General features: G+C 34.0%; 4 protein-coding genes across 4 annotated transcripts in view; 1 reads left to right on the top strand and 3 right to left on the bottom strand.

Annotated features, from left to right (window-relative positions):
* The window catches only part of LOC108811802 (uncharacterized), a 47815-nt gene that overhangs the window by 5352 nt on the left and 21315 nt on the right, over window positions 1–21148 (bottom strand). The gene's annotated exons all lie outside the window — the stretch shown is intronic.
* Window positions 12035–13765, bottom strand: LOC108806575 (ATP synthase subunit d, mitochondrial). The gene is made up of 5 exons (XM_018578726.2): window positions 13516–13765; window positions 13118–13199; window positions 12659–12723; window positions 12460–12546; window positions 12035–12352 (listed from the first exon to the last, which is right to left on the bottom strand). Exons 1-5 carry the CDS (start codon window positions 13684–13686, stop codon window positions 12251–12253), a joined length of 507 nt encoding a protein of 168 aa, XP_018434228.1. The 5' UTR covers window positions 13687–13765; the 3' UTR covers window positions 12035–12250.
* LOC108807391 (putative F-box protein At3g52320) lies at window positions 15950–17336 on the bottom strand. Its single transcript, XM_018579671.2, has one exon. The coding sequence runs from the start codon at window positions 17254–17256 to the stop codon at window positions 15991–15993; it is 1266 nt and encodes a 421-aa protein (XP_018435173.1). The 5' UTR covers window positions 17257–17336; the 3' UTR covers window positions 15950–15990.
* Window positions 19321–21020, top strand: LOC108810845 (transcription initiation factor IIF subunit beta). The gene is made up of 6 exons (XM_018582922.2): window positions 19321–19606; window positions 19721–19832; window positions 20041–20171; window positions 20252–20320; window positions 20417–20563; window positions 20648–21020. Exons 1-6 carry the CDS (start codon window positions 19400–19402, stop codon window positions 20753–20755), a joined length of 774 nt encoding a protein of 257 aa, XP_018438424.1. The 5' UTR covers window positions 19321–19399; the 3' UTR covers window positions 20756–21020.

Here is a 21148-nt window from a genome sequence, read left to right on the forward strand (position 1 = left end):
TTGTTTGTCTGCATGAAAAAAAAATTAGGGATAATAACTGCCAAGTTCTATATAGAATGATCGTTTTGTCAAATGGGTAAAGGTAGGATAGGAAGTTTGCTTTCAATATAATAAAATGTCAAATGATTTTTTTTCATAGGATAACATAAAAATCAATAGAGGGGATGGTGAGGTCAAGAAATAGATATGGCTCATTTTGAGATGTGGTTCCAACGACCTCTACAACGGGTGTGGTGACATGTGGTGTTCGATCTGTTTTTTTTTGTTTTCTTTTTCTCCTCTTCTTCGTACAGTTTTAATTTTATTTTTTATTTTTTTGAAAACTTTTTTATTTTGGGGGAAATGTATAATCCAGAGAAAAAATATGTAGACATATAATTAGAAGGTAGAATTTTGAATATTTAGTTTATTACAAATAGTTATTTTGGATTGTTGAAAACGCCACCTACAAGAGCAATTCGTGAACAAGAAAGACTTTTGTTCTTCCTGTTTCTGACATCGTCCATGGAGATGATGTGATTATGTGGGCACTAGTCACTGTTAGAATAGGATATTCTGTCGGGTTAGATAAGATACAATCTTTTGTAAAGATATTGTAGTTACGATAATCTTGTAACAACCCTGGCTATTTAAGCTTTGTGAATACAACAACTCTCCTCAAAGAGATTTACCAACTTTCATGGTATCAGAGCAAAGGCTCACAAAATCTTTCTCGATCTAATCTTTTTCTTTCTTCTCTCTTTCTTCTACTCCTCTTCGATGGCTGCTCCTATAGCCAATCCTCCACCTCCAAAAGAACGAGCTTTCGGTGTGACTAACATCAAAACTCATATTCCGATCATCCTTGATCTTGATGATCACAACTATGTTGCGTGGCGCGAGCTCTTCCACACGCACTGCCTAACCTTTGATGTCTCAGGACATATTGATGGAACTTCTGTACCCACTGGTGACAATGATGCTCCTTGGCTCAAACGTGATGGCTTGGTTAAGCTTTGGCTCTATGGCACGCTGGCTCCAAAACTGTTCCGCAGTTCCTTCAAACCAGGCGGTACATCTCGTGACATCTGGGTTCGCATAGAGAATCAGTTCCGCAATAACAAAGAAGAAAGGGCAATCCAACTTGACAATGAGTTGAGAACCACCGAGATTGGAGACATGACCGTTCAAGCCTACTGCCAAAAACTCAAGTCTTTGTCCGATTTGTTGGCCAACGTGGATGCCCCTGTATCAGACAGAACACTGGTGGTGTACTTACTGAATGGACTCAACGAACGCTTTGATAACATTCTAAATGTAATCAAACACCGAGAGCCCTTTCCCTCGTTTGATTCTGCTCAGTCCATGTTGGAAATGGAGGAGAAGCGAGTGAACAAAATCAAACCTGCTACCCCACCTTCAACGACGGCTTCATCTTCTTCTGCTCTCACCGTCACTGATGCCAAACCGATATCTACCAACACCTCTCGTCCGACGGGTCATCAGTACAACAACAACAACAATTACATAGGAAGGGGTCGTCAAAACAGAGGAAGGGGACGTGGTAGCAACCGCTACAACAATCAAAACTGGGGTAACCATGCCTACTGGCCATCTCAATATCCTCCATGGCAGCAACAAGTACCATACTGGCTTCCTCATATGCAAGCTCCACAGTCTCAGCGAGGAGTTCTTGGCCCTCGTCCAAACTCCTACCAGCAAGGAAACATGGCAATGAATCCTCAGCAGCTTACAACGGACCTTCAACATGCTTTCAACACCATGTCTTTTGCGGATCCATCAGTAGGTGACTGGTATATGGATTCAGGAGCCACAAGTCACATGGCTGCAAATGAAGGTATTCTCAAGTCTAATCCTAATAAACTTGTCAATCATTATGTTATTGTTGGCAACGGTTCTCGGATTCCAGTTCTCTCGTCTGGTAACACCTCTATTCCCACTTCTACTCGTTCTCTGTCTCTTAACAAAGTCCTCATCACTCCGCAAATTGTTAAGAATCTTATATCTGTTCGAAAATTCACAAGAGATAATTTTTGCTCTGTTGAATTTGATCCTTTTGGGTTTTCTGTGAAGGATCTTCTCACTCGGACGGTTCTTCTGCGCAGTAACAGCTCTGGAGATCTCTACTCCATTCCTTCCGAGATCTCTCCCTCATTATCAAACTCTACTGCATTGCTTTTTTTTCTCCTGATATTTGGCACAAAAGACTTGCTCATCTTAATAAAAATTCTCTTTTATCTTTGCGAGTTAAGAATAAAATCTCTTGTAACAATGCCAATTTATCTTCTTCTTGTGAAGTTTGTCAACTTGGAAAACAAACAAAATTACCTTTTTCGAAATCTACTTCTTTCACCACTCGTCCATTTCAACTCATACATTCTGATTTATGGACATCCTCTGTTCCAAGTATCACTGGTTTTAAATACTATATTCTTTTCTTGGACGATTATTCTCATTTTTTATGGGTCTATCCACTGAAGCGAAAGTCTGATGTTTTCAACGAATTTAAAACCTTTCATGCATATGTTGAAAATCAGTTTAAAACTAACATTCAAGCTTTACAGTGTGATAATGGGGGTGAGTATCAAAACTCTCAGTTTCAAGCTTTCTTTCGTTCAAAAGGGATACAGTTTCGATTCTCTTGTCCTCATACCTCTCAACAAAATGGCAAATCTGAACGCATGATCAGAACTATAAACAACTCAATTCGGTGCCTCCTCTTTCAAGCTCATCTCTCTTCATCTTACTGGGTTGAGGCACTTCATGTTTCTGTTCACATCTTAAACATATTGCCATCTTCTTCTGTTCAAAACAGAGTTCCTTTCTCTATTCTCTTTCACAAGGAACCGAGGTATGATCATTTAAAAGTTTTCGGGTGCCTTTGCTTCCCAAATCTAAACTACTCCAATCTTCATAAACTGGCACCTTGATCCACTCCTTGTCTGTTTCTGGGTTATCCATCTCAATATAATGGTTATCGCTGTCTAGATCTCAAGACAAACAAAATCATTATTTCTCGACATGTTGTCTTTGATGAAACCGTATTTTCAAAAGCACAAAAAGCTTCGACGCCATCAAGCTATCAATTTCTTCAAGCTGATGACGATCCACATCCTCTCTTTAAAGCTATTCTTCAACAAGGTTCCCAGCCTCAACCTTCTCTTCCTCTGCAACCGGCTACTTCAAATGTTCCAACCACAGCTGCTTCTACTACTCAACCGCAACCTCAATCAATCTCCGCGCCAGCTCATTCAATGCAGACTCGAGGTAAAGCGGGCAGTCAAAAGCCAAAGAAACAGTTTACTCTACTCTCAACTGTTTCAAATGTTCCTACTAGCCACAAAACAGCTTTACTGGATCCAAACTGGAAACCAGCAATGGATGGTGCTTATGACTCGTTTATTGAGGTCAGGCATAAACCTCGCCTTGTTGCCAACGGCAAGTCTCAAGAGGAAGGCATCGACTACAACGAGACGTTTAGTCCAGTGGTAAAACCGGTCACCATCAGGACAGTGCTTGATGTCAGTCTTGCCCATAATTGGCCAATCCATCAACTTGACGTTAAAAATGCATTCTTGCATGGTTTACTTGATGAAACAGTCTATATGCATCAACCACCCGGTTACACAAGCACTGAGCATCCAGATTATGTCTGCAAACTCAATAAAGCCATCTACGGCTTAAAACAGAGTCCACGAGCTTGGAACTCCCGTTTTGCATCTTATGTCACCAAGATGGGTTTCAAATGCAGTCACAGTGATGCCTCTCTTTTCATCTTCAACAAGGGATCACAACGTGCCTATCTCCTTTTATATGTGGACGACATAATCTTGACGGCATCTAATGACAACCTTCTCCAAAAGATCATCACCAAACTGAAAACAGAGTTTCCAATGTCTGATTCTGGAAAACTGCATTTCTTTCTTGGAGTCAAGGCAGAGTTCATCAACAACGGTATCTTTCTGAGTCAACAAGCTTACGCTAAAGATATCATCAATCGCGCCGGCATGAAAGACTGCAAACCAATTGCTACGCCAGTTGACTTGAATGGCAAGCTACAAGCTGATGAAGGTGAACGCATACAGGAACCAACTCAATATCGCAAATTGGCTGGAGCTCTTCAATACTTAACATTCACTCGTCCAGACATCTCCTATGCCGTACATCAAATTTGTCTATACATGCATGATCCTCGGCTCCCTTATCTTCATGCTCTCAAACGAATCATACGATATTTACAAGGCACTTCCGGCTTCGGTTTACAACTGCGCAAAGGTTCTATTGATTCTCTGGTCTCTTATACTGATGCGGATTGGGTTGGATGCCCTGATACAAGACGCTCCACTTCTGGTTACTGTGTCTTCCTAGGCCCCAATCTTGTCTCTTGGTCATCAAAACGGCAACCAACAGTCTCCAGGTCTAGCTCTGAATCCGAGTACAAAGGAGTGGCAAATGTAGTGGCAGAGTTAACTTGGATACGCAACTTGCTTTTCGAACTTGGTCATCCTCTCTCTAAGGCTTCGCTTGTCTATTGTGACAACATCAGCACTGTTTACATGTCTCAGAATCCAGTTCGTCATCAACGGACGAAACATATTGAAATTGATCTGCATTTCGTTCGTGAAAAAGTGGCCATTGGACATGTTAAGGTTCTATTTGTTCCCTCCTCAAAGCAATTTACAGACATTTTCACAAAAGGTCTTCCTTCCTCCTTATTCAATCAATTCAGGACCAGTCTCACCATTCGTCAAAGCCATGATTCGACTGCGGGAGGGTGTTAGAATAGGATATTCTGTTGGGTTAGATAAGATACAATCTTTTGTAAAGATATTGTAGTTATGATAATCTTGTAACAACTCTGGCTATTTAAGCTTTGTGAATACAACAACTCTCCTCAAGGAGATTTACCAACTTTCAGTCACAGTTGTAAGGTTTGGTTGTTACCCAAGCAGAATCAACCCATGCATGCACATTTTCATTTATGATCTCGAGAGAGGTTATATCGCTCAAAGTATTGAAATAAAGCCATTAGTTGACGGTTGAGATGATTAGAGAAATTTGGTTGCGGTTGCTTTCTGGATGACAATGAGAAAATCATATGTTTGGAAACCTAATTATATTAAGTTGTTTGGTAATGCATTCGAAAATAATTAAGTGGAAATATATAAACACATGCAAACTTAGTTTACAATATAAATGGAGAAGAACCAGAACAAGTCAGCTCTAGTGGTAAAGGGGTTGCAGCTGTAACTTCCGCCATCAAGGTTCAATTTGCGCTGGGAGCGATTATTTACATTGCTTGGGTTCGCGGCAAAGAGGTGAAAACACTTTTTTTTCGCACCAAAAAAAAATGGAGAAGATATACAAAAAAAAATAATAGTACTCCTTCCGTTTCGCAAAAATGTCGCTTAGACATATTTCACGCATATTAAAAAATAATAAATATACTAGAGTACTCTTATTTATTGTAAAGTTTTTATATATTTTACAATAAAGGAAATAATTTTTTTTTTGTTTTGATAATTGCCAAAATAAAGAGGATTTCATATAAATTCTAATATATCAAGACACAATTAAAAGACAATTTATTTTCTTTCCAAAAAATTTTGTTAACAAGAGATGTAATAACAACTAGATTTTGATTCCGCGCGGACGCGGAAATATTTTTTGAAAAATATGTTGCTATTATGTTTCATGTCACTATTATATATCATATATGTGTCATCATATAATTAATCGTATTTTGTATGTACCATATCATATACGTAATCATATAATTAATAGTATTTTATACGTACCATCATAAAAATAATCACATATATTATATTTTTAAAACTTAGTGCGAAAATAAAAACCATAATCAAAGTTTGTGTTTGAAATTGGGCCTTTTATTGTATGTTTTAATATATATTGAAAACATTTTTTTATAATGGTTATTGGAAAATACTATAGTAAAAATCAAATTTTTGAATATATATATATATATATATATATATATATATTTGATATAAATCAATTTTATATTATTATTTTGATTTGAAATATGTGTATAAATTTTACAAAATCTGCTTTTAAGTAATTAGATTTGGTCATTTTGAATATTTTAAATCTGGCCTAGATACATAGTTTCTTATAATATAATGGACTTCTAATTATTCTTAATAACATAAGTCATTTATTTTTATTTTCTTAATATACTGGTTTCCTTATTTTCAAACAACATTATATTCATTTTATATTATTATTCATGTTTTAAAGCCATTCCCAAAAGTACTTCAATTTTAATAATATAGATCTATACTATTATTTATGAAGTGATTTTGTTTACTTGTCATATTTCTCCATGATTTTAGGCAATTTTGCTTATTTTTCATGTTTTCCTAATTTTAGGTTTATTTGTTTTTTCAATTTTTAACTTAGATTATTTATCCTGTTTTCCATAATTCAAGAAAATTTTATTTATTTATCATGTTTTTTATACTATTGACTAATGAACCATCAGTTTAAATATGTACTATTATTTGAAACTCTATAAAATAAGTATTGAAAAATAATTTAATTATTTGTCATGTTTTTCATAATTTTTTCATATTCTACATGGTTTTAGGCTGAATCATTAGTTTTAATAAATAACTAGATTCTGACCCGCCCTTAAAAGGGCGGGTATATTTTTTGTTTAATTTTAATTATCATATTTGTGTGTGTATTGGTTATATTTGTGAATAAGTCTTAATCAAAATACATTTTATTGAATAATTGCAATTTAAAATTGATCTGGTATACGTTCGGTTAGGACTGGGTTGCGGGTTAAACCTGGTTCGCTGACCCGTCAACCTGCGAATTTCAATTTCTTTTGGTCAAAAAGTCTGATCCGCATAATCCGCAAAAAATAATTTTGTATTTGCTCCGCTTAATTTTGCGGTTATCGGGAGATTATTTTTTTTGACCCGCCTTAAAAGGGCGGATATATTTTTTGTTTTATATCTTCCTAGAAATTTAATTTTTATATTTTTGTTTTTAAGTCATATTTGTGATTTTAGTCATATTTGTGATTTTCTTGGTATAATATTTCTCCTAAATAGTTAATAAGAGGTTTTAATCTATTTTATTAAATAATTGAACCACACCTATATCTATAAAAATTTATAATTATAAAATAGGTTATTCTATTTTAATACCCGCCCTTTTATAATCAAAATGCGTATTTTTTAGTTTTGAAAACCTATTTTTATTTTAAATACTTTTATATTTTTATGTTTTAATTTCTTTTTTAAAAATATAATTTTTTATATTTGTGTTTTTTTGTTTATTATCATTGTAATATAAAAAAGTTTCCTAATGAATATGTAAGCACACGGTGTAGATATGGTAGCAATAATGAAGGTGAATCCTTATTGTGATTTTAATCACCTGCATACCATATTAATGTTAGTTATTAATAGCATGTTCATACTATAGTAGAAAATAATTGATATGCTTCGGTTATATATATACTATTAAGTAATAATTATTAATAAAATATAACTGTCCCTTATATTGGGGAGAAATAGATTCCGATAATTTTGGAATCAAAATAAAAGAAGATACAGTTATATAAGAATATGGTTATATAATAATAAACTAGATTTTGACCCGCCCTTAAAAAGGGCGGGTATATTTTTTGTTGGAAAATTATTTTACGTAATAAAAATTATGATTTCTGATAAATTATATATTTTAAATTTTTATGAAATTTATTTTAAATTTACTTATATGATTCATTTTTGTTTTTTTAAATATGACTAAATTTTAGAAGACTCTAAATAATTATAATCCGTAATATGATTTTATTATTTAAACCGAAGTTAAACTTATTTTACACTAATTTTTTTTTAATTTAAATAAAATATTTTATATCTTCAACACTCTTATATTGAAAATTCATTTGTGCGTTTCAAAATATTTTCTATAATTTTATTAAATTTACTTTACGTGACTTAGTTTTTATTTTTAATGAAACTATTTTTAAAGAGTTGAGATAATTCATACATGTATTATGATTTTGTTGATTTAATCATTTGTTATTTTAACTTGATTTTATTTTGAGGTTTCATTTAATAAATGCTATCAAATAATTAATAATGTGAAATATTTTTGGAAAGATATGGTGCAAACATTTAGGAATTTTTTTTTTCAAAAAGGCTAAAAATTGAATTATATTAATATTTTTAATGTAATTGCAAAATAATGATTTTTGATTGGTTGCAAATAATGCTGGAAAAAAATACACGCAATTTTTATAATTACTTAGAAATTTCAGAGGCAGATTCATAAACATGCATCTGCTTTAATAGTATAGATATTTTGTAAGGTTTTAATAGTTGTTAAACTTATCTTAAATAACAAATATTTTACCACAGATAATTTTATAACGATTAACTAACATAATATATATATTTTTAAAAAAAAAAAAAATTAATAGATAGTTTGGTAAAGTCTTTCTTCATTTCAGTTTTCGTTATGTTCCATTTCAGTTTTCTACATGTGTGTTGATCAAATACCATAGATTCCATAGATTGTCCGTAATAAATGTGGAGTGGATACTATATGAATGCGTGTAGAACCAAGATTGAGCTACTCATGTATTTTTTAATTTTATTACGAACACTAAGTTTGGTAACAAAAAAAGGAAAAAAAAATATTCACATCTAAAACCATAATTAAATCAAGAGAAGTGAGTCCCATACATTTGATATTGTTCAGTTGAACCGCATTATATTACGGATACAAAATTGGTTTATAATATATGTAACACCATTAACTAAATTACTGTTATGCCATTAATGAAGGTGCAACAATCTTGTATAAGTAGATTTTTTTCAGAATGTTTCTCTTTTAATACTATAGATGTCTTTGAATAAAGAAATAAAAAGTTGGACCCAACTAATATCAATTGGACATGTTGAAGAATTAATAGAATAGATTTTAACTAAACTGATTAAAATTTTGATATCTTTAATGAATAATTATATTATTTACCTGATTACAAAATAGTATTATAAGATTATCTCAGAAAAGAAATAGAAAACATGTTTGAAAAAGGAAAAGATAATTCCATGTATTTATTTTGTGTTTCTTTACATCTTTCTTTCTTATTTGTTAATTTTTATAATTAGTAATATATATACACATATAATAAAATTATTTATATTTTTGTAAAAGTAATACGTCATGGCATATTTCTTAAAAATTACAAAATTTACTAATGAGGTATATAAGCAATAGTTGATTAATATAATATGTAAATTTAGATTTGGTTTAACATTCTTGTGCTTTTGATTTATTTTGAGATTTATTAGGTTTTGATAATTCAAAAAATTGGTTTAATATCATCACGTTATATTAACAATTATATATTTAAATTAGATAACTTTTTATAAATTAATATAATAAAAACTGATTAAAGATAACAACATATTTTAAAATAAAATATTAGTTTTGTTATCTAAATTAATACTTTAAATCAATAAAAGTTAAAATCAAGAAAATAAAAATTCATAATAGTATAATTTTTAATAGTAAATTTATTAACAAATATCTATAAAAGAATTATACCCGCATGTGCGGGAAAAATACCTAGTTAACTTGAATTATAAATTGTGCATAGGTTTCATTGTGAATTATTATGTAAGATAATTGTATCTCATGTTAATTTTTTTTTTACTTTTTGCAAATTTTTGAAAAAAATTAGAAACTTTTGAAATTCAAACAAATAAAATTTATTATAGGGTTTTAATACTCTATGAGACTATCAAAACTCGATAATGTGTTACAAAGTGAAATTAAAGTGCTTTTCAATCATAAGTTTTATTTTTTATATTTTATATATCTTTAATTTGTACAAAAGACTATCAACAATAGATGAAAGAAATTACCCAAGTGAAACTGTAAATGTAAAAATAAACACAAAAAATGAGGTACATATGATGTTTTCTTTTCAAGTTCTTTAAGTTTTAAATTTTAAAAATAGGGGGATTTTGCTGTATATTCATAGGAGACTAATCAATTAAGAATATAGCCATGACTTGGAAATCGTGTCTTTTTACTCCATAAATAGACGCTGAAATCCTCCGTAGCGCGTGAACGTTTCTGTGTCACACGCTGCATCATATACTATTCTATTTACATTATCTATATAGAATAGATATGTCAAACAGAAATGAAACAATAGAAAATAATTTAATTTGCTTAATATTATTTATTTGTAGTGCTTAATGGAATAAACACAATATCTAATATAAAAGAGCGTATTTATTCATAGTATAGATGGTTTAGTATGATACAACATATGATAAAACATATTTCATTAATATAGTACAAATTGAAACAATTTGGTATTAATATAGTATGTGGAAGTGTATGTGAGTGAAGAGAGAGAGAGAGAGAGAGAGAGAGAGAGAGAGAGAGAGAGAGAGAGAGAGAGAGAGACCCAAACCCTAAATTGAAATCATATAGTATAGGCAAAGATAAACAAACAAACACAAATTCATATACCCTAAACCAAAATTCTAAACTCTAAACCCTAGAACTAAACCCTAAACCCAAACCATATACTCTAAACCCAAACCTTAAACCCTAAACCCAAACTCTAAACTCTAAACCCGAACCATATAACCTAAACCCAATATTTGAACCCTAAACCCAAACCATATACTCTAAACCCAAACCATATACCCTAAACTCAAATCTTAAACCCTAAAACCAAACCCTAAACCCAAAACATATGCCCTAAACCCAAACCATATACTCTAAACCCAAACTCTGAACCCTAAACCCAAACCATATACCCTAAACCCAAACCCTAAACCCTAAACCTAAACCCTAAACCCAAACCATATGCCCTAAACCCAAACCCTAAACCATAAACCCTAAACCAAAAGTTTGAACCCTAAACCTGAACCATATACCCTAAACCAAAACTCTGAACCGTAAACCTGAACTATATACCTTAAACCCGAACCATATACCCTAAACCCAAACCATATACCCTAAACCCAAACCCTAATCCTAAACCCTAAACCCAAACCCTTATCCATTACGTGACTATGCTATACATATTATGGTATGGAATACTCGATACACCCATAAATTTTGTATATATGAAATTCTCTAAAATTTCCTTAGAGAAAGAGATTATGAGTTGCGACGGTGTTGAAGAATAAAATAGTGTAACTGATCAAATAGTGAGTAAGAAGAATCAGGAGGCAGAGAAGGAGATACAAATTGCAAAAGAAGAGAAAAAGAAATGTATCATATTATACTGTAATTTAAAATAGTATGGAACATATGACGCATGATATAGGGATATGGATTATGAAGAAAATTAGAATAGTTTACACGATGGAAAAAGAGAGAGAAAGATGGATGGAAGAGAAAGAGAGAGAGGATGACAAATTGATGGAACATAACAACAATCCTATTCTATATTCCGTAAATAGAATATAATACAAAATATATTATTTGAACATTATATGGTAAAAAAAGAAAGAAATATAACACAAGAATGAATAGAGAAAGGTGAGATGAGAAAGAGATAGAAAGAGAGAAAAAAAGAGGAAGATATGGATGTATATATGAGTAGAGAAAAAATATGAGAGATGAAAGAAAGATTATATAATTTATAATTCTATTCTATAGTTTATAAGTAGAATAGCACATAATTACATTATAACTGTATATATTCAATTTTATAAATATATGTTAGTTTTACAAAATTCAAAACATGTCATATACAGAAAAAAAATCTATGTTTTTTATAGATATGTAAAAAATTTGAATAAGTTATTTTTGAACTGATAAAATTAGTTAAAAAGAGATGGGAAAGTGAGAAAGGATAATATAGGGAATATTGTTGAAATATCATAGCCAAAAAATTCATATGGTTAGAAATTTTTTTTGTTGTTTTGCTATTGTTATGGCCTGCAATTTCCCTTAAAAATATTTGGTACTATTTTGATGACATACTTAATAAATAGTAAAAAAAGTCTGAGCATGGTTAAGAGGCAAAATTCTTTTTGTCCGCTTTAGAGTCGTCATACAAATCCGGACATGCACTGCCAAATGGGTTTATCGTCATTGTCTCATTGGGTCTCAAATGAATCTCAACAGCTGAGTGTACTTATTATCACAAAATCACAGCAAAAGAAAGAGAGAAAAATGAGAAAGAAAAGTGAATGTATGTTTCACAGGCCGAAGATACAAGAAGCAATGATCAGTATCCCCAGTAGTCGTTACGGATTTCATCATCAAACTTCTTTTTGAGTTCTGGGTGCTTCTCAAAGTACTCATCTGCAGTCATGGTGCTGAGCTTTTTCTGATCACGCACACACATAAAGACAATGAATCATACATCAGAATCTTGAGTTAAACAAAAAATACACATCGAATTGAACTTTGAATAAGATTAATGGAGACGCTTACGCTAATCTCCTGGACATCAACAATTTCTTTCTCCAGACGTTCAGACTCCCTGAGCGATTTCTGTTCTGCTTCTTTCAGTTCCACCAACTACATATATATAAATATCGAATGAAACATGGCACAGAAGAAACGACTAAGTTAAGACCTTGTCAAAAAAACATTGTAAAACAATGGAGGGAGTTTCTAAGCTAGTGCTCACCAAAGCATCGAACTTTGGCTTGTATTCAGGAGTAACAGTGTCCACGAACTTGGGAATCTCAACGCCTGAAGCAGACCAGAAAGAGTAAACAAAAAAGAAAAAAAATCAATTTATTCTCCCTCAAAATTTAATTTGGTATATATCTCCATAGTCCCAACCAACCAATCATGAGTAATGAGAATTTTAATTTCAAGTATTAATATGGAGCAGATCTTTCTCAAGATTTCTTAGTCACCAACCAAACGCAAGTAAAAGTAGTTAACTTGATCACTAATAGCACAAACTAGTTGAAACGAATTGGTAAGTCTATTTGTATCATAACATATACTGTATCTGTATGTCAGCATTCTGGAAGATGCGCATGACAAACAGAAGCTGCACTAAATTTCAAGAACACAAATACGAGTAATGCAGAGAGACAGGTTGTGTTGAAGAATAAGGAATTGCAGAAGAACGTACTGTCATAAGCTTCCTTGTACATGTCAACAATGCCAGACCCAATACCCTTTCTGTAGAAATCCCAATCAATGGGTTCAGGCTCCTTCAACAACAATTAAACAGAGAGGAAAATTCAAATCAGTCCACAAAGACATCCATAAAACAAGAATCAGATAACAAATGTTATGATCAAGTGCACAAGTAGAACTAGGCCTATCAATAGAGAAAAATTGGTCAGCATCAAATATTCGACCTTTCAAATGCTAATCAAATCCCAAGTTCAAGGAAACAGATCTCAACAAAAAAAAAAATACATTTCTCCCAACTCCAATCTGAAAAAAATCGACTGAATCAGACCTGATCCAGATTACTACTACTGTAGGAATGAATTAGATGAGAAAGGGAACCGGAGGAGAGACCTGACTGAACTTGGTCTGGAGCTGAGTGTTAACCTCATCGAAAGCACGACGGAGGTTAGAGAACTCTCTTCGAGCCTCGTCGGTTACAAGAACCTTCGCCATCCCTTCCCAATCTATTGTCCTCGACGCTTTGAATGCCACATCCGCTATTTTCTTACCGGCTCCGCTCATTTTTTTTCACCCTGATGAAATGCTGCGAAGAGGAGGAGGAAGACGAAGATGTAAAACGTCGTCCGATCCGACCAATGAAGGGGAAGCCCTAGGATAGGATCCACATGTTTTCTTTATTTATATGTTAATCCCTTATTTATTTAAATTTCATAAACGACCCAATTAACTTTCAAATGCTACTTATTGGTACTTCTACTTACTTTTCAGGCTGAGGCTCATCAGATGCTGGATATGGGATTTGACCCTCAGATCAAGAAAACTGTTTCACATGTTCCTTTTCTTACCTCTCATTCACTCACCTAATGTGTGTATTCTAGTTGCTTTGACTCACAAATCTTTTGAAACCTGTGCAGAACACAAGTTTCTGTATAACCCATACAAAGTAAGAGAGTCGCTGTATTTGTGTTCTTTTTCATATGTGTTTAGCTGTCAACAAAAACTTAGCAGGCTTCGTTGGTCTTTAAGTGCAGGTGATAATAGGACCTTGTGATTTAAAATCGTCACGTGCAACACACGTCAAATTTTTGATGTCATTTCCCAAAGCTAACAAGTACATTTCCTTAGTCCTTATCCATACTATATATTTTTCCGCGCTTACTCGTGGATATTGCGTTTAAGTTTGCTAGTTCTTTTTTTCAATTTTAGACCAGATTGACGTGGATCATGTTAGATTACGTAGATCGAACTCTGATACCAGATTAAGTGGGGTTGAAATTTCGGATATTCAGATCGGGTTTGGGTAAGATCCGATCGGTCCGGGTTTTTCGGATAAATGAATTCAATACTTAATAGATTCCGGTTCGGATTTCGGATCAGATACTACCAGTTTCAGGTCAGTTCCGGATACCCGTTTATTATGTGAATCATGAACATATTTGTAAAATAATTTACATATAAATTAAAATGGTTTAGGTCGCCTCTTTTATTTATTTATTATATTTTAAAGAAAAAGTGAATCGAAATCGTATATATATTTTATTATATAAAGTTTGGTTTTTCAAAGTTATTAACTAACATGATTGTAACATGTGTTAATAAATATTTAAGATTATAACATGTGTCATATTTAACTATAAGCCATGTCATTTTTTTTAAGTGACATATCATTTTTTTTTACGAGAATGATTGTAGTAATGACATGTATACAAATCATTTCGTAAATAATGTCTAGGAGATCGTTACCAAACACATTTATAACCAGGCCCGGCTCAAACAAAATACGGATCCTGAGCAATTTTTTTTTGTTTTTTACCAAAATATAAGATGTGTGTTTATAAAATATGAAAAGTTGACCTAAATAATGTCTAGGAGATCGTTACCAAACACAGATATAACCAGGCCCGGCTCAAACAAAATATGGATCCTGAGCAATTTTTTTTTTGTTTTTTACCAAAATATAAGATGTGTGTTTATAAAATATGAAAAGTTGACCTTTTTGCAAAATATTGGATCCTAAAACACACTGAAAAAATCAATAAAAAACCAGAGACCCTGTGCATATGCACTCCTAGCACATGGTTAGAGCCGGGACTGGATATAACCGCGTTGATTCTTTCCATATGATCAAGATCCTGTGATTATTTACAAAGTACAAAACAGAGAAAAAAAGCAGCACCCGTCCAACGGAGTTGTTACCTTGCGTGTGAACCAAACATTCTGGCTCTCTGTCTAAAGCCCAACGATCAATGTTAGGATATGGCAGCAGCAAGCAAAGAGGAGGACTCTAAACAACTCCACAAGATTATTCAAACTGGTAAAGGGTTGCGAAGACATTTAGAATTGTACTAGTTTGTTGTTTAATGTTTTTAAGGGGACGCTTTAGCTGATCAAGGTAGCCAGAAAACGTAGTGGCAAAGGAAAATTAGGAAAAAAAATACTGTGAAACAAGTGCAAAAGCAGTAGCATCTGTAAAATCTGGATCGAAGCAGTTTGGTTGTCACCTGCCCTGCCCTTTGGCCAGCATGAAAATTTCATGTTTGTTGACTTAGACAAAGAAAACTGTAAACATCACCACCTCATTCATAAACTAATGCCAAATGAAAACTTATGAGTTTTGTGAACAAAGACAAAAAGAAAAGAAAACTTATTTGTCTGAAAAACCTTCTTAGTTTGTACCATAAGCAACTCATGACCTAGACAGCTACTATATATGTTCATACAAAATTATAACCAATTGAATCATCATTTTGGAGCCGCAGATGGAATGTTTACCTTGTGGCATATTTTTTTTAAAGAAAAAAAAAGAGCAAAACAGAGAAGAATATAAAAGAAACATATGGGCAAAGGTCATATATATTAAAGTTTTCAGGTTTCCAAATACATAATGCTCTCAGTATCATCCCAAAAATTCGTCCGCAAGCAAGTCCCAATACTGGCCGATAATGGTTTTAACTTAAACCTTGATGTTACCATATTCCTCTCGAAATCATAGGTGACATAGAATACATGTTGGTTAAACACGATGGTTGCCTTTGCCAACCTAACCTCACCGCTGCGAGTGGTGGATTGCATCTTCAAGTGATTGTTACTAGCGAAATTCATTTGAGAAACAGGCAAAACTAATGACATCTTGTTTGACCAGATACTTTTCCCACCATCCTCCAATGTCCAGAGGTCCACGGTACCATTAGTTGCAAGAAGAGAAACGGAGTAGTCAAAAACAGCTATTTTCCCACCGTAGTTCATGAGATTTGGACTAGAGGTCATGACTACGTCAAGGGGTAACTTTATCAAAGTGAACTCTTCTGACCTCAAATCAAAACTCATAACCACAGAAGTATTGTTATTATCAATACAAGCTCCATAATACAAAACACCGTTGATGGAGATACCTTGTGAGCAAGGACGATGAGGAGGAATGGCGGTGCTGCTTTGAATGCATCTCCATGAAACTCCAGGACCAAGTACCAATACATGATGCTCGGATCTAACAACTTTACCTTCTTCCTTGCTCTCCTCCCAAACTATGTTAAGCGCTTTGTACTCATCGTGAACAGGGTCGTGGCAGAAATAGTCCCACACGTTGTTATCATTATTAGGTAAAACCCCCCCTAGTCTTGTTCTTCTTATAATGGTGGGCAACTCCACGAGCTGCTTGGTGGTGAGGTTACAGATAAGCAATCTTCCCTGGACTCTGACACAAAGCAGGCCACGGAGAGCACTCACGAACTCGCCTCCCAGCATCCACGGCATGTTTAGATCTCGTTTGAGTACAGAGACAGCTCTGTCTGAGTAAGGATTCGGCGATGATGATGAGAACAAGGCAAACTCGGAATGGTTTTCCTTGTTCACAAGATGCATAAACAGACGCCGTTGTTGCCGAGTCTTGAGGAAAAGGTTGGTGAAACGGCGGGAGGAGATGAGGGAAGACCAGAGCTTTGACACGCACTTTAACCTCATCAGCGATTTCGCCGGCAATCTCAACAAGATTTCTGTCAACAAATCTTCGGGGATCTGAAGAATGGCCACGCCTGGGGCTCCTCTCCGGCACCTCCTGGCTCCTACTTCCTCCAACTTCTTCTTCCTTTTCTTGAGCTCTTTCACGGCGGTTAGACGGAAAGACAACCCCATAGTTGTTTCGGACACATCTACTCTCTGACACAACCCTAAACTAGATAGATAAAAAATATATATGTACTTCAGGGAAGGCCGCCAACTCACTTTTCTAGGATCTAAAGAAATCACATATTCACATCTTATTATTAATAATATAATAATATTTCTTCTTTTTCTGATAAATATGTACTTATTGGAGTAAAAGTAGCAACTCTTTCTTTTTCTTTTTTTCTTCCTTTTCACGCATCTAATTATATTACTGTAGATATGAATGTTTTTGTACTTTTCACCATTTAGATTTGTCAACATTTTACCTATAATTTTAATACAGACTAAATATTATAGATTAACACTTTTCTATTGATTTTTCTTTTTCTATGCTTTCATTAACGATAAAAATAAACAAACAAGAATAATTTTTACCGAAAAAAAAAACAATCAAGGAACAAGGCGTTTTCTTTTTTTTTTTTTTTTTTCTTTTTTGAGAAAAGCAAAACTACAGCTTAAAGCAAATACAGACATCCATGTGGTGCTCTCTGGCTCTCTCACTCGCCTGGACAAAGGTCCGAGTTTGTTGATCCATGCGAGAGAGGTTTCATCAACGTTTCCCACGCATCAGCATTTGGCCCCATATGCATTCTCTCTCAATACATGATAGGGAGAGAATTCACTTCCAAAATGGCAAACAGAAGAAGAATTAATCTCTTACCCGTGAACAACCTTGGCTCACACTAAGCCAACATATCCATAGCCAAAAAGGACCTTTTCTGAAACTTTTGCTTGTAGTGGTTTGCATCTAATAAATGGTAATAAACTAAAACTCTGACCTAGGCTTCTTATAAAGCACATGCTGCTAGAAAAAAAGTATTTTCTTGTCCACATAGGCTGTGCTTAACCATAAGAGACTATCTAAATCAAAAACATGACTCATAAGAGAGTAGAAAACCAAAACGGCTCTATACCCTGTGGTGGAAGAATGAATCCTTTCTAAATCCTGAAACACTAATGCAGTTGCGTCAACAAAGTCCAATGCTGGTAAAACCCTCTACACTTGTTTAACGTTGAGAGAAAAAAAAAAGGTTAAGAAAGCAAAATGGTTTTACAATACTAAACTTGATTTGGCATTTCCTATATCAACCCACAAAAACGATATTCAATCAACAACAAACAGGAAGAAGATGCATTGGTTATAACTCCACAAGGTTACTAAAACTGGTAAAGGGTTGCAAAGACATATCCAGATTTGGACTAATTTGGCTATAACATGATTAGGCTTATACCTTATGAGAGTATTCAAGATGAACAAGATGGATTGGTAGCTCTACGCATGCAGATGATAGCATCATTCCCCAGGAACAGCACGATTTGGTATTGGGTAACTCCTGCGTCAAAAAAAATTCAGTCAGGGTGCATTCAACGATTAAAAATTATGGCTATAACATCTATTTTACAGACCATTCTACACTCAGGGAAGAAAAAAAGTACGTAATACGTCTCCATATTGCTTTGAGTACATTTCTATCAATACATGATGGCAGACAGAAGAACTAGTCTTCCCGTGAACATGACCCATCTAATTTTCCAATGATCCCATAGCGTGCGTTTGTAGCCATTTTCAGATTATCTTGTTTGCAATATGCATAAAAATCGTCAATTCATATCTTCTTTGCTGCAATAATAAAAAAAAATGGTCTTGTTATTACCTGAATGCTGAGATTATATGCATAATGGTTCAATTAACAGTGTCAAATTTCTCAAGAACTCATGCTCCCTTCAATTGAAAGGTCATATGTCTCAAGTTCCTACAACTAAAAACATGTATTTACCTCAGAAAAGGTGAAAACAAAAAAAAAAGCAAAAAGCAGGGGAAACAAGAGTTTTGAGTACTTGAGAAATTAACGTATTGTATTAATTCTCTTTCAGCATATATTCATCTTCATATTTTTGAACATATTTTCTAAATAAAACAAGCTTCTTTCTTGTCTTGTTTGGATCCTACTAATTAATGCTAAAAATAGATTTAGGTTTTGATATTTGATTTGACTGCTTCCTTCCCTTTGTGACAGAAACATTTGACAATAACCAGGACAATATTAAATGATGATAGGGGAAGCCTCAGGGTTAATGTGAACTCTGTTTCCATAGTCTATCTGCAAGCATGAAAATGGAAGAGTTTGGGGCAAAGAAGAATGAGAATCAAGCTTTGGAAACGGATTTTGCAGAGAGACCAATGTGGCTAATGAAAAGCCCTTCTCTCATCGCTTCTGCTCTCCAATCTCTTCCTTCTATGGACGATCCATACCTTCCTGTCGCCAAAGTCATCCTCTCTGTTGATCCTCTCGCTGCCGTGGACGAAGAAACCAAAGTATTTTGCATTTTTCTTTGTCTTAGATCTCTCTCTCTCTAGATCTTCTCTGTTGTCTTCTAGGGTTGCGTTTGCTTTCTTGCTCGTCAAGCATGTGATTCTTTTGACTCGCAGTTTGTAATGGAATTAGCTAGGGCTGGATCTGGAAACATTCCAAAACGTTTTGGCTTGGATATGTCTAAGGATTTCATTCCCTTGGCTGTTTTCTCTGAGTCTTCCTCACAAGGTAAGGACAACTTCTCCCTGTCCTTATTTTTGGTTGTTCTATGGCATCAATCTTTGGGGGTAAAACTAGTCAGATATTGGCATTCTCATATCTTTGTTTGTTGTATCACATTTTTGTATCATTGCGTGAAGGTTCAGCATTAGTATGTTTATTTTACCATCCAGAGATGAACCTGATTCTATTTACAGACCTTCTTTGGGATGTATAGGGAAAACGTCAGTAGAAGGGAAGATTAAAAACAAATTCCACATGAGTCCTCGTACTGAAAACATGGAGAGCTATGGCAAGCTTTGCCGTGAAAGGGCAACCAAGTCTATGTGCAAAAACAAACAGATCCAGGTTCTTATAGAGAATAATTGTTTATACCACTGCATCTTTACGTACAAAAATGATCATGTTTGTATTTTCTTTTGGACCAGGTCATTGATAACGCCACCGGAATGTATATGTGGCCAACACCGGGAACTGTAGCCCCCACGGGAACTTTTGTATCTATCTTTACCACTCAAAACACACATTACCCCACTATTGTTTTTTTTTTCTTACAGATGTGAAAAATACAAGTCACTGCTTTGTATCATCAGGAAAAGAAGAAAGTGACAACCAAGACAACGGAAATGAAGAGAACAAGAAGGGACCGAAGAGAGATGGAGGAGGTCATGTTTAATCTCTTTGAAAGACAATCTCATTGGACTCTGAGGAACCTCATTCAAGATACCGACCAACCAGAGGTAACCAAAAACGAAAAGACTCTTGTATAGTGCTTTGTACTACTTAATGAAATGTGTAACCGTATTGAATGTGATTTGGTGCAGCAATTCCTGAAAGACTTGCTTAGAGATCTTTGCATTTACAACAACAAAGGGAGTAACCAAGGAACTTATGAACTGAAGCCTGAGTACAAGAGAGCCACACAAGAATAAGTATATGGTCAAGAGGGTTTGTCCAGGTTTTGGATGTGGTTAACTGAATAAAATTTAATTCCAAGTAAAGGGACAAACCTGATGACTTTCTAAAATATTTCTCATAAATTTGATTTCAACTTCCACAAAATTAGTAAGTGAAAGTAGTGTCCTTTTAAGAACCAAAACATTTGATATATCAAAATGGTTGGAGTCAATAGTAAAATAATGAGTGAGTTACTTGGAAATCTTTAGTTGATTTGGTCGGCTGTATTATATTCGTGAACTCGTAGTCAAGGCCTGTTTTGGTGGAAGGACTCCTTGCTTATAATACATATATCGCTTGACTATGTAATGTGATGAATCCGAGGTTTCAGGGATCAATGTGAGTTAAGAGGGATGTTGCACCATCTC

This window comes from Raphanus sativus, chromosome 6 (assembly GCF_000801105.2).
Source record: "Raphanus sativus cultivar WK10039 chromosome 6, ASM80110v3, whole genome shotgun sequence".
Classification (NCBI taxonomy): domain Eukaryota; kingdom Viridiplantae; phylum Streptophyta; class Magnoliopsida; order Brassicales; family Brassicaceae; genus Raphanus; species Raphanus sativus.